The sequence below is a fragment of the Gadus chalcogrammus genome, chromosome 11 (assembly GCF_026213295.1).
Source record: "Gadus chalcogrammus isolate NIFS_2021 chromosome 11, NIFS_Gcha_1.0, whole genome shotgun sequence".
Lineage (NCBI taxonomy): Eukaryota > Metazoa > Chordata > Actinopteri > Gadiformes > Gadidae > Gadus > Gadus chalcogrammus.
The window spans coordinates 21,433,902-21,445,756 of NC_079422.1; the positions used below are offsets into that span (position 1 = coordinate 21,433,902).

General features: G+C 45.6%; 1 protein-coding gene across 1 annotated transcript in view; it reads left to right on the top strand.

Moving 5' to 3' along the window:
• LOC130392337 (collagen alpha-6(VI) chain-like) overlaps positions 1–7,642 on the top strand; it is a 34,112-nt gene extending 26,470 nt beyond the window's left edge. The window contains exons 32-39 of the mRNA XM_056602829.1: positions 237–272; positions 354–390; positions 819–830; positions 2,477–2,967; positions 3,185–3,281; positions 3,871–4,554; positions 4,692–4,773; positions 7,494–7,642. Of these exons, the coding sequence (XP_056458804.1) occupies positions 237–272; positions 354–390; positions 819–830; positions 2,477–2,967; positions 3,185–3,281; positions 3,871–4,554; positions 4,692–4,773; positions 7,494–7,626 (1,572 nt within the window). The 3' untranslated portion in view covers positions 7,627–7,642. The remainder of the gene's footprint in view (positions 1–236; positions 273–353; positions 391–818; positions 831–2,476; positions 2,968–3,184; positions 3,282–3,870; positions 4,555–4,691; positions 4,774–7,493) is intronic.
• The last annotated feature ends 4,213 nt before the right edge of the window (positions 7,643–11,855 follow it).

The following is an 11,855-nucleotide window of genomic DNA, read 5'->3' on the forward strand; positions in this document are numbered from 1 at the left end:
GAGGGAGAGAGAGGGAGGAAAGGATGGAAGTGAGGTGTAAATAAACTTGCGGTGCTCTAAATCGATGGATGAACAAATAAATGGAAAAGGTGACGTTGAACTGGGTTTCAAAAATGCTGGTAATGCTGGGACCCACGTAATGCTCTGCTTGACCCACAGTTTGAAAAACACTGATGTGTAGAGTACTTCGTTAAGGATGATAATTAACCCCCTCCTCTCCTGTCCTCTGCTCTCAGGGCGCCAGAGGTCCTCCAGGGAACCGGAACATGTCTGTAAGTACAAACTTCAATTCCAAAGTGTTTTACAATCCTGTGTCTACCCAACGTACATCATGGTCATCTCTGATCTCCTAGGAGTGTCAGCTGATAACCTACATCCGAGACAACTGCGGTAAGCATCACAAGCATGTGTATCACAAGCATCCAGATATGAATAAGCATGCTCATATGTGTATATAGAGAGTGGACACCTAGCGTACATGTGCTAATAGCACATTGAAATTGTTGTCCTATGTGTGTTCATTTAAAGTACAAATGTTATAAAAAAAATTAGCAACATGCTCCTCAAAAGTTATTGGTGCTATCGGAAATATCCCAAATAGTGTGCTTCAGATAGTTTCTAAAGTGTCTCTCTCTTCACAGTCTGTTATACTTTTATCTAAAAGGGACTTACAGTTGAGACTGAGAACAATCAAAGCATACTATAAACAGACAAATGTAGCTTCAGGAATCAGAGTTCAGAAGTCAACAAGTTGTATGTCTGGCTCTTTGGGACGATCCATCATTCGTAGCTAAACTCTTTCTTTTGTTTCCCTACAGCCTGCTCCCAAGGTAAGAGCCCATGTCGTCTGATTTTATCTCTGAGAAGGTCTTTGTCCAAAGGAGCTGCTCCCTCATAGCTGATCCCTCATAGCTGCTCCTCATAGCTGCTCATGATTGCTGCTCCTGATAGCTGCTCCCAGATAGTAGCAGGAGAAGGTTAGGGATCTGACCTCTAGATCGGCCCAAGGCATAGTGAGATCTTAACAGATGTGCCTGATCCTGCCTCACTGATACGACTCAATCCAAACGTCCTTTGAGGTAAATGTGTCAGCCTGATATTCAGGCATCAAATTATAGAACAGGAAAAAGATTAGATAGCAAAAAGTATGCAGAGATCTCACAGAAAATGTTATAGATGTTATACATACGTATGTATATATATATATTTATGCATCTATATATAACATACCGTATTTTCCGCACTATAAGGCGCACTTAAAGGGGACCTATTATGCTTTTTCGACTTTTATGACCTATAAACGTTGTTATAATGATTGATAGTCATGTTTAACCATACTAAAGTGTCAAATAATGACGTACATGCATTTCGACGTATTCCCTGCTGACAGTCTGGGGTGGCTGTGCAGAGCGCTAAACACTCGGGACAACGATTGCGATTCACTTGTTCACATTTCCGGAAAACATCTACTTAGACGTACTCCTGCTACGCCCCCATATGCCTGGTCAAATCTGCCCGCGCGCGCGCTCCAAGGAAGGTAACCAATCACAACGGAGTTGGGTTGGCAGGAGGGGGGCGAGGGGGCGGAGAGCCGGCCCAACTGTTCAATTCGGACACTGAAGAAGTAGAATTTGAGGGATTCGTGGACGGGGAATGAACTGAAAAAATGAGCTTTACGTGTTATAAGTAACTAAACAATGTTGAGTTATGCACTAACGTTTGAATTAGCGGTATCAGACTGTGTTTCTTTTACGTGTTTACAACTGAACAAGGCTGGGAGATATTGTGAATATGCACATTAACGTTTGAACAACGTTGAGTTATTGTGAATGCACTACGTATAGAACGTAGTTTTATACGTAAGTTGAACAATTTCGAGAGTTACTATATTGTGAATGCACTAACGTTTGATTTAGTGATATCAGACTGTTTCTTTTACTGAGTGTTTACTGAATCAGGGATATTTTCCCCTTCACGTTTGGGAGAAGAGTGAACAAGGCTGGGAGATATTGTTAATATGCACATTATCGTTTGAACATCGTTACCATGCGAGTGAACAGAGCTGTCAGAACGCTTAATAAAGGTTGACTTTATCTGACTGTTTTGTTGACATTCCCTTTAGCACAGCTCGGTCTAGTGGATGCATAATAAACCCCAGTCAAACGTTTGACTGCAGTATCTTCTATTCTATGCGCCTTATAATCCGGTGCGCCCTATATATGAAAACAGTTCTAAAATAGGCCATTCATTGAAGGTGCGCCTTATAATCCAGTGCGCCCTATATATGAAAACAGTTCTAAAATAGGCCATTCATTGAAGGTGCACCTTATAATCCGGTGCGCCTTATAGTCTGGAAAATAGGGTACATAAATGAGAAGTGGAAATGAAAGGTAACCACAGGACGGGGTTTGGTTAAACATGACTATCCATGAGGTTCTTGGTTCTGCTCCTCATTCTCCATCTCTACTCCCCTCAGGCTTTGCATGCCCGGCCTACCCCACAGAGCTGGTGTTCGGCCTGGACATTTCACAGGACGTCACGCCGGACGCCTTCGAGAGGATGCGCTCGTCCCTGCTAGCGCTGCTGGAGGACGTCTCCATCTCCGAGAGCAACTGCCCCACGGGGGCGCGCGTGGCTGTGGTGGGCTACAGCGCCCACACCAAACAACTCATCCGCTTCCACGACTACCACCGCAAGAGGCAGTTGATCGAGGCGGTGCAGAACATCGCCCTGGAGCAAACGGCCAACCGACGGCATCTGGGCGCCGCCATGCGCTACGTGGGCAACAACATGTTCAAGCGCGTGCGGCAGGGCGTGAGGGTGAGGAAGGTGGCGGTGTTCTTCAGCAACGGGCCGGCGCAGGACAGTGAGGACATCGTTACTGCCATGATGGAGTACCGCGCCCTCAACATAATGCCGGCAGTAGTGGCGCTCCGACAGAGCACCAAAATCCAGCAGGCCTTCCAGGTAAAACTCCCTCTCCTAGGATAGGGTAAGTGGCTTATCGTGCAAGCCTGCAGTGCATGTCAGACTCCAGTTGGGGTCCTGACCCACAGGTTGGGAAACACTGAACTAGACTATCCTGCTCCCGCCTTTGAATGTAAACTCCCTGGGGAAAGTTTTAGAATTTACAAATAAAAATGGACTTTAGAACTGGACTCATGACCCCTGTGTTTCATTGCAGGCTGACGACACGGGCAACTCTATCTTCCTGTTGCTTGGCCGCTCACCGAACCTTGCCAACGATCTGCGGATGATCAAGAGCTGCGTCATCTGCTACGGTAAGCAGCAGAGGTCAGAACTACGGCATGACAAAATGCAAAGGTTTATCTTGTACGTTCAAGATCATTCAGGTACAACAAGCAGTGCAATTAATTGATAAGAGCTCGGATGCAATAGGAATCAGAAGTTGAGTGATGAGGTTTAGTACTAGCTTGGCTATTGCCAGACCAAGCTCAATCATAGATTGCACGGTGGTCTGGGGAAGCTGCTGTCATTTTCTTCAGCAGAAGAGGCGTGATCAATGGGCCTAGTTCAAATGACACAAATAGCGCGCCAGGGGGAAAAGCCGGCTTGGTGATTGGCTCCCGCAAAAACATATCGAAACTAGAAATAAATGTATTGCTCTTCTCCAAACCCTTCTGCGGGCGAACTCAAATCGCCGGCAGAATGGGCGGGGCTACCCCGACTAGTGTCGTACTGTATGGTCTTCTAACCTTTAGAACGCACAATTTTTGCACTTTTGTCAACTGATCATTTTGCTGAATGGATTACAGATCATACAAGTCATACGAATATGTTTACAGATCAAAAGGGAATACGAAAATAAATCATAATCAAGTAAAACAACAAATCATGCCCCCTCCTCAGACCCCTGCAGGCCTGTGTCCGACTGTGTCAGTATTCAGGAGATCCCCGTGCCCCAGGTCCTGGATGTGGACCTGGCCCTAGTTGTGGACGGCTCCAGGCAGGTCCAGGGTGACCATTACTCGGCTGTCCAGGAGCTGCTTGGCTCCGTGATGGAGCAGGTGGCCGTCAGCCGTCAGCCCCGCCGGGCCGACAGCCAGGCCCGGGTGGCCCTGGTCCAGCAGAGCGGCTCACTCCACTCCCAGGCTCCTGTTCCGGGTCAGCAGGCCGCCAAGTTAGAGTTTGGTCTGCAGACCTTCCAGGGTAAGAGCCAGATGAAGAGCCACGTGCTGGAGAAGATGGTGCAGCAGGGGGGCCCCTCGGCCCTGGGCCACACCCTGGAGTTCACCCTGAAGGAGGTGCTGCTGAACGCCAACAGCCCCAGGAAGAACAAGGTGATGATGGTGGTGGTGGGGGCCGAGACCCCCAGCTGGGACCAGGCCAAGCTTCGCCAGGTGGCTAAGGAGGCCAAGTGCAAGGGGGTAGCCGTGTTCGTGGTGGCCCTGGGGGAGCACTACAACCGGGCCCAGGTGTCAGAGCTGGCCAGCACCCCTCTGGAGCAGCACCTCATCTGCCTGGGCCAGCTGAGGGCCGAGGAGCAGGGCTACGCCCAGCGCTTCATCAGGAGCTACCTCTCCGTACTCAACGGTAAATCATCTAGATTAGCTATACTCGTTTATTGGACTGAATGATTTAAGCATATTCGGATGACGAGAGTACAGTAAAGCTTAAAGTCTACCTCAGTGCAGTTCAAAAGGTCATGGCTGTATGTGTGTTTTCTGCAGCGGGGCTGAACACTTATCCACCTGTCACTCTGAAGAAGACATGTCACCTGATCAACAACCAACAGGAAGGGGTGAAAAACGGGTACGCATGCTACTGTAACTCGCAATAAATAAAAAATCTGTAGCCGGCTTTGTGACAATAGCAGCCGAACAATCAAATGTCAAATGTTATAAAACAAGTTAGACGCTGGATTCTTTCGAGGCTGCTCTTTTCTCTATTATACCGGATGCAGGTTTAATGGAGACAGGAATTTAAATCTGGACTTAATCAGGGACATGAATTACAGAGTCAAGGCCAAACCCTGCGGTGGGTTCTGGTTTTCATCCACTCAGAATATTCAGTATGAACAGGAACGAAGAAGGAGCATCATATGTTTGTTACTCTCATAACACAAATCCAGATGTAGTTTCCAAGTAATTTGTCCCAGATAGACCATAGAGCCAAGACCCAATGGAGGCAATTTGAGTTCTAAACCTTAGCACCAATTATATCTGTAGAAGAGGTAGCTTCTATAACATCATTGACAATATTGTAATTATCTTGGTTTTAATGGTTACGATGAGCACTCAAGATCTAAGTTCTAGTGAATAAAAGGAAACCATGTGTATTTTGTATCAGGAATAAAAACAGAACCCTTTCCAAGAAGAATATTATCAAGACGAATGATTCATAAGTCGTTATTCTTGGTGCATTTAAAGTTCTTCTGACATTACCAAACATGTGCTGCGGTGGTCTAAGTCCCTGCACAACTTCCAACAATTAGAACAAAGTTCTGCTTCTCAGTCTCAGATAAACCTCACTCGGAGGGCTTTGACCTTTGTGTGTACCGGTACTTCATTTACCCAACTGGACAAACCAGAAAGCACTCCCGCGTCTCATCATCCTTCATCTCTGAGATGGCGCTTTCTCTTCGTCTTTATGATTATTTCTGTTATTTTTGTCTTTTGTCACGCTCTTTGGTTAATACTGGGCCCTTTGTTGTATTGTTGTCTTTCTTGCACATTGGGATTTTCAGATGGTTACTGGTCCAGGCTTTCCACCTTTTTTGTCAGTGCCTGATCTGCCTCTTTCACTCATGTGCTTGGGGTGGTTGGCTGATATCTTGATCTTCTTCTAGACTCATGGTTTTTAGAATCTGCAACAGGATGTCTTGATATTTTGGAAAATATTTTTGCACCTTGTTTTATATTTTGTTTTATATTTTGTTGGTCGATTGTACACTTCTCATAGCTCCTTCCAATTCCATCCTTTTATCCCGTTTTTGAGTGCTTGGATGGCCATTAGAAAGGGTAGTTGGTGTCACCCCTTGAAAAGTTGTGCCTTCTTGGCTGTCTCTTCTTGGCTGTCGTCATCTGTCTCAGAGTAAACAGGTTTACTGGCTTTCCTCTAGCTTTATTCGTACGATTGGTTGTACTCACTTTTCTTTGCATTAGGGCGGGGGTGAAATTCGTATTGTTGGCCCTGGCCCCTGAGAGAAAGGGGAATCTTTTTGTCCATGCCAGTTCATCCTTCCTGAAAGGGGTGACGTCTGTTTGTTATGTTGGCGCATGGGTGGGACAGTTATTTGGTTTGTAATACTGACTTGTAGTTCTCTTCCAATGTCATACCCCTGTGCTTGATGTAGTCCTGGATTATAGGGTATTTTAAGGCTTGGGTACAGGGCAGTCGCAACCGGAGTAGTACGAATGGAGGATGTGTCTCTGTAGATGGGTAGTGGTAATGTTGTCACATATCTTCATATGTTCCATCTGTATTTCCTTCGCAAGTATCCACCTTGGCTCACCTCCTTGGCTTTTACTAGCCAATAGTAGAGTCATTGCCAATGTTTGGCTTAACAAACTTAAACAACAACCTTGTGTTAGTCGTCCCATGAGCATCTTGTGGCCATGGTGTACAGGATTTCTAGGTCCATTTCTTGTGACAGGTCTCGATGGATCCACCATTTATTTATATATTATACAACGGGGGACCTAAATCCAGCAATCTGATTGGTTCCCAACTGTTGTATAATGAGCGTATACATAACTGCTATGACGCCCGATCATTTTGTGAAAGTTTGCATATCACTCCGCACCTGGAAGTAGAAACAGTTACAAAGTAAAACATATGTTGGATGATGGAGAGGGTGTAAATGTTGTTGCTCCCGGAGTGAGCAAGGCGATGGAGAGACTAACGAAAGCTTAGGCACACAGCGAGTGAACTGCTCCATAGGATAAATTGCCGGCGAACCGCTCTATCGGAGCCTTCTCTCGGAGGGATGCTAAAGTGTGTTGCATAGCGACCGTCGATGCATAGCGGCAGCCAGGAGGGACTACTTTTTTGTATTCTTTAATAAAACGGCTACTTTGACTTTCTTGGTTTCTTTTTAAATGTAGTGTGCCTATGACTTTCGTTTCGCCATAACAGTAACCGTTGTATAAAAGCAATAGATCACTTCAGTCAGTGGTATGTGCTCATTATACCACTGTGAAGGGGGTCGCCGGCCCTCCGCTGCGCGTCGGGGTATAATGAGCACATACCACAGCCTGGCGTGATCTATTGCTTAAATATGTGACTGGTGTGATCAGGACTGGGGCTTCTTCTTCAGGTAATGGAGATACTTCCCATTAGATGGGCATTTCCGCAGGTCTTTCTTATCACTGGTCCTCACTCATTTTTTTGCAGACTTTTAGTTGTAGTTACACTAAATAGTAGTGTGTGTGTGTGTGTGTGTGTGTGTGTGTGTGTGTGTGTGTGTGTGTGTGTGTGTGTGTGTGTGTGTGTGTGTGTGTGTGTGTGTGTGTGTGTGTGTGTGTGTGTAGCCAGGGGCAAGTGAATTTCAATGATCAGGAGCAGTTTGAGATGCTGACCGGAACAAGGACTGAAAAACTGCTGGGCCCGCTGGACCTTGTTGGGTCCAATAACCCTAACCCTGGCTCCACGACCCGAGCCTAACGGTAAGCTAGCTAGCTATGTCATTTCTAATCAGCCAGCTTGATTTATTACGGTTCTTTTGTTACTTTCTTAGGATTGATTTGTTCACCTCGGATTGTATTGACACACTTAGCTCTACAAGGGTCGCAACAGTTTTTTGGTTCATATTATAATCATTCTATAATTCAAATATAACATTTGTCTTGATGATTGTTTTAATCAATATTAATGACAATCAGCATGCACTGTATTGCATTTCTATTAATCAATAACTCCATCTTTGATCAAGACTATCCAGAAGATATGGAGCTGCAACAATTTCAACTAGTTATTTATCAAAAAATATATTTAGAACAACGATGAACTGTACTTTTCCTCACCCTAACCTTGATAAATATTTATTTAGACTGAGATTCGCTTTGGCTTCATGTTGCTGAACTCTGGGAACCTGGATCTAAATCATTAGCCGTTAGTTTTATCGCCAGCTGCACTATGACCCGGGTTTTTCTAATTCATAACCACGATTTTATAGTGTTTAGCTGTTAGTGATGAAGGGTCACTTATGATTTTTTGCTGTTTGTATGCTTCTGTTTTCTCTGTTGTGTTTGACAGTGGATTCCTCCATGGTGGGACCGAGTCAAAGCAAGTTTCCCAAAAAGGGTAAGACTCTCGTTCATCTACCAAACACAACCAAAACCTGATCTTAGAAGCAGAAATATATTTAGTTTTTTGTGTGTTCCTGATTGATGCCCTGTTCATTTAATTTCTTTAACTCTTGGTATTCTGCGTCGCAAACCTCCCCTCACTCTTGGAATCCCCCCTCTCTCTCTCTCGCTCTGCCTCTCTCCCTCTATCTAAATACCTCTGTGTCCTGTGTCTGGCCTCTCAATTCCTCTCCCTCCCTTTTTACTCACCCTCCTATCTGTCTCATTATCTCTACCCTTATTCTCTTCCTCTATCTCCTTATTCCATCTGTCTCTGTCCGTCTGACTTTGTCACTCTTTGTCTGTCTGTCTGTCTGTCTGTCTGTCTGTCTGTCTGTCTGTCTGTCTGTCTGTCTGTCTGTCTGTCTGTCTGTCTGTCTGTCTGTCTGGCTCTTGCTCTGCACCCCAGATGACTCCCGTGCCAGGAAGAGGGTCCGTATCAGAACTACACAATGAGTTGGTCCTTTGATTCAGAGCAGAGCGAGTGTGCTCGGTCAGTGGCGGTTCTACGTGCAGTTACGCCCCGGGCAAGACTTCGTCCTCGTGACGCCCCCCATGTGATTTGGCGCCCCCCACAAATATGCCGCCCCGGGCGGTTGCCTGGTTCGCCCGTACCTAAAACCGCCACTGTGCTCGGTTCTGGTATGGCGGCTTCGGTGGGAACCAGTGAGAACCTCTGACTGACCAAGAGCCGGTAGAACCACGCTCATCTCAGAACCACACACTGAAAAAAAGTGTTGGATATACATGAAAAAAATTTGAACATTTTTAAATGATCTTCACTTCTAACTATTTAATTTAGAAAAATAGACAGAATTATTTTTGAATGATCTTTTATTATTATTATGTTAAACATACTTAATTACCCCATCGTAAACAAACATGGCTTAATATCATTTTGTATATATTTTACATGCTCAGTATTTTCAATTATAACCTGTTTAAGAAACATGAATTTTCTATTTAAATTTGTGTTGTCATGTTAAATCTACCTAACCTGCTCAAGTATGAGACTATTAAATAAAAAAATTATCTGAATAATTTTCCACATTTCTGTGCAGATCTTTGATTTAAATAAGGCCTTTTTCTTCATCCTAATCTCTTATCTGCAACATTTATCATAACATTTTAAAAAAAAATTTGGACTTCATTGGGGGTTTCATTCCGTCTTTGAACAGCACCTTCTCAACGAATGTCTGTGTGTGTATGAGTGCTGAAATACGGGGAGCCATTCCCTAGTTAATATCGGCAGAACACGCATGTATTTGTATAAGTTGTATTTACTGTGTTTTTTAATTGAATCATGAGGAGGGCGGAGCCATTACGTTACACCGGCCACGCCCACTTCACATAGGCCATGCCCACTTGATAGAAACCAGGACGGAGTTCAGATTGAGGCCACAGAGCGCTCATAGGTAGACCTGCGGAGAGACTCGGGCCTAAGCCCGGATCTCGAAGTAGCTCACGATATTTCTCTCATACGCGTTAGATACAATTCTCTCCCTTTTTGCTTCATAGTTACCATACCGAAATACTAACAAATAAAGTGAGTTAAAAGTGACCAAGGATTGGACTACTTTCTTCAAAAACGCAACAACACCAAAACAAGACAAAGAAACAGACAGACCATGACTGTACCCCCCCCTTAAGGGTCGACTACCAGGCGACCCACGACATGCCAAAAAAAAGAAAGTCAAACCCAAATAGGGTGGGTGGAGGGGAGCCCGGAGGAGGGAACCAAAATAAATGGACTGGGGCAGAGCACGGGATGACCGGCTGGCCGGGGAACTGGAGTGGGGCAGAATGGAGGGGTGTCAGGCGGGTGGCCAGAAAAATTGCACCAGGGCATGGCAGGGATCTTCAGGCAGATGGCCTGGGGGGCAAGCAGAGGCCTGCAGCGGCGAAGACGAAGACGAGGTAGAGGGCGGACTCCTTCTGGAAGGTCTGGAAGGTTTGGAAGGCAGGACCCCTCTGGAAGGCAAGGTAGAGGGCGGGCCCCTTCTGGAAGATTTAGAAGGCGGGACCCCTCTGGAAGGGAAGGTAGAGGGCGGGCCCCTTCTGGAAGTTCTGGAAGATCTGGAAGAGGGGCACCCTCGGGAAGGAGTAGGGTTCAGGAACCGGACAGGGCTCGGGGACCGGAGTCAGCTCAGGGGCTGGAGAGAAATGTTGAACCGGATGGGACTCCAAACTCACCAGCCCGACTGATAGTCCGTAAGGCACCCTCCAACCCGGGCCTTGATGCAAAAGCGCTGCACGTACGCACGTACACACACAGCCTCCAACATAAAGAGCGTCTGCTGGGTCCAATGATACTCGGATCATTCCGTCACGGTTAGCGGGTGGCAGGCAGGAAGGTAGGACCCAATCGCAGACAGTTCAGGTAAAAGATAATTTATTAACGCAAAAGGCAAGGAACACCGAGAACACAGGTGACGCGGGTAACACAGGGAACACACAGGACACAACTAACCACAAACTACAATGATCCGACAAGGAACAGACGAAATATGGGGTTAAATACTAAACACAGGGCGCGCAAGGGAGGGAGGGAGGGAGCAGTAATCACACAGGAGGGAAACTTGACCTGACATGGGGAGAAACAAGGCGGAGATACCAAAGTAAAACAGGAAACACACCAAAACAAGACAAGGAAACAGACAGACACACAGACATGAATGGAGACAAATAGGGAAAAGAGAAAGACAGCGAAATCTTTTCTCTGGTCTCACACTTCTCAGTCATTCACAAACGTAATTGTAGTCCATCTCTGGGTCGGCTTAGCTCAGGAGGTAGAGCAGAGTTAGAGCAGTTGTCTTGTAACCGAAAGGTTGGTAGTTCGATCCCCAGCTGGCAGAGTCAACCATGCTGGCTGTTGCCATGCATGGTTGACTCTGCCGTCGGTGGGTCAATGTGTGTATTAACTAGAGCTGTCAGTAAAACGCGTTGTTAACACAAACCAATTTTAACGGCGTCAAATTTTTTAACGCGCGATTAACGCAATTCTTTTATTAAAAAAAAAAACTTTCAAAACAAGTTTCATTCAAGCTAACAAACGATGCTAGAGAACCATAAATGTACCCAATTAAAATAGTACCAAACAATAACTAGGACTGCAAGCAATAACAAGAGGTTTTTACAGCCTTTTTAGGCTGTCTCAGAAAGGGGCGGGAATTTGCTTTTCAGAACTGTTTTTTTTTTTACTGCCAAAAACAAAAGCGCACACACACAAACACTTTATGGGCAGTCGACGTTTTCCCTGGTCCTGCCGCGCCGCAGGGTTGTCTTGGGAGACCACTTCGATGTTTAGTCTAGTTGACTCATTTATGATCTTGTTGTTACATTTCGTCAATGAGTTTGATTTGTTCAGTATATTTTTTTTATTATTGAACCTCTCACAAGTGCTTCTCTTTGATGCTTAGGTCTCGAACTGGATCATTACATGATTGAAAGCAGATGGTAGTTGGGATGTCTGTTGTCCTGATGTGAATGGGGAGCTCGTACCACCATTGTGGAACCAGGGAAGCAAACAATCGAGATTTTGTTGAG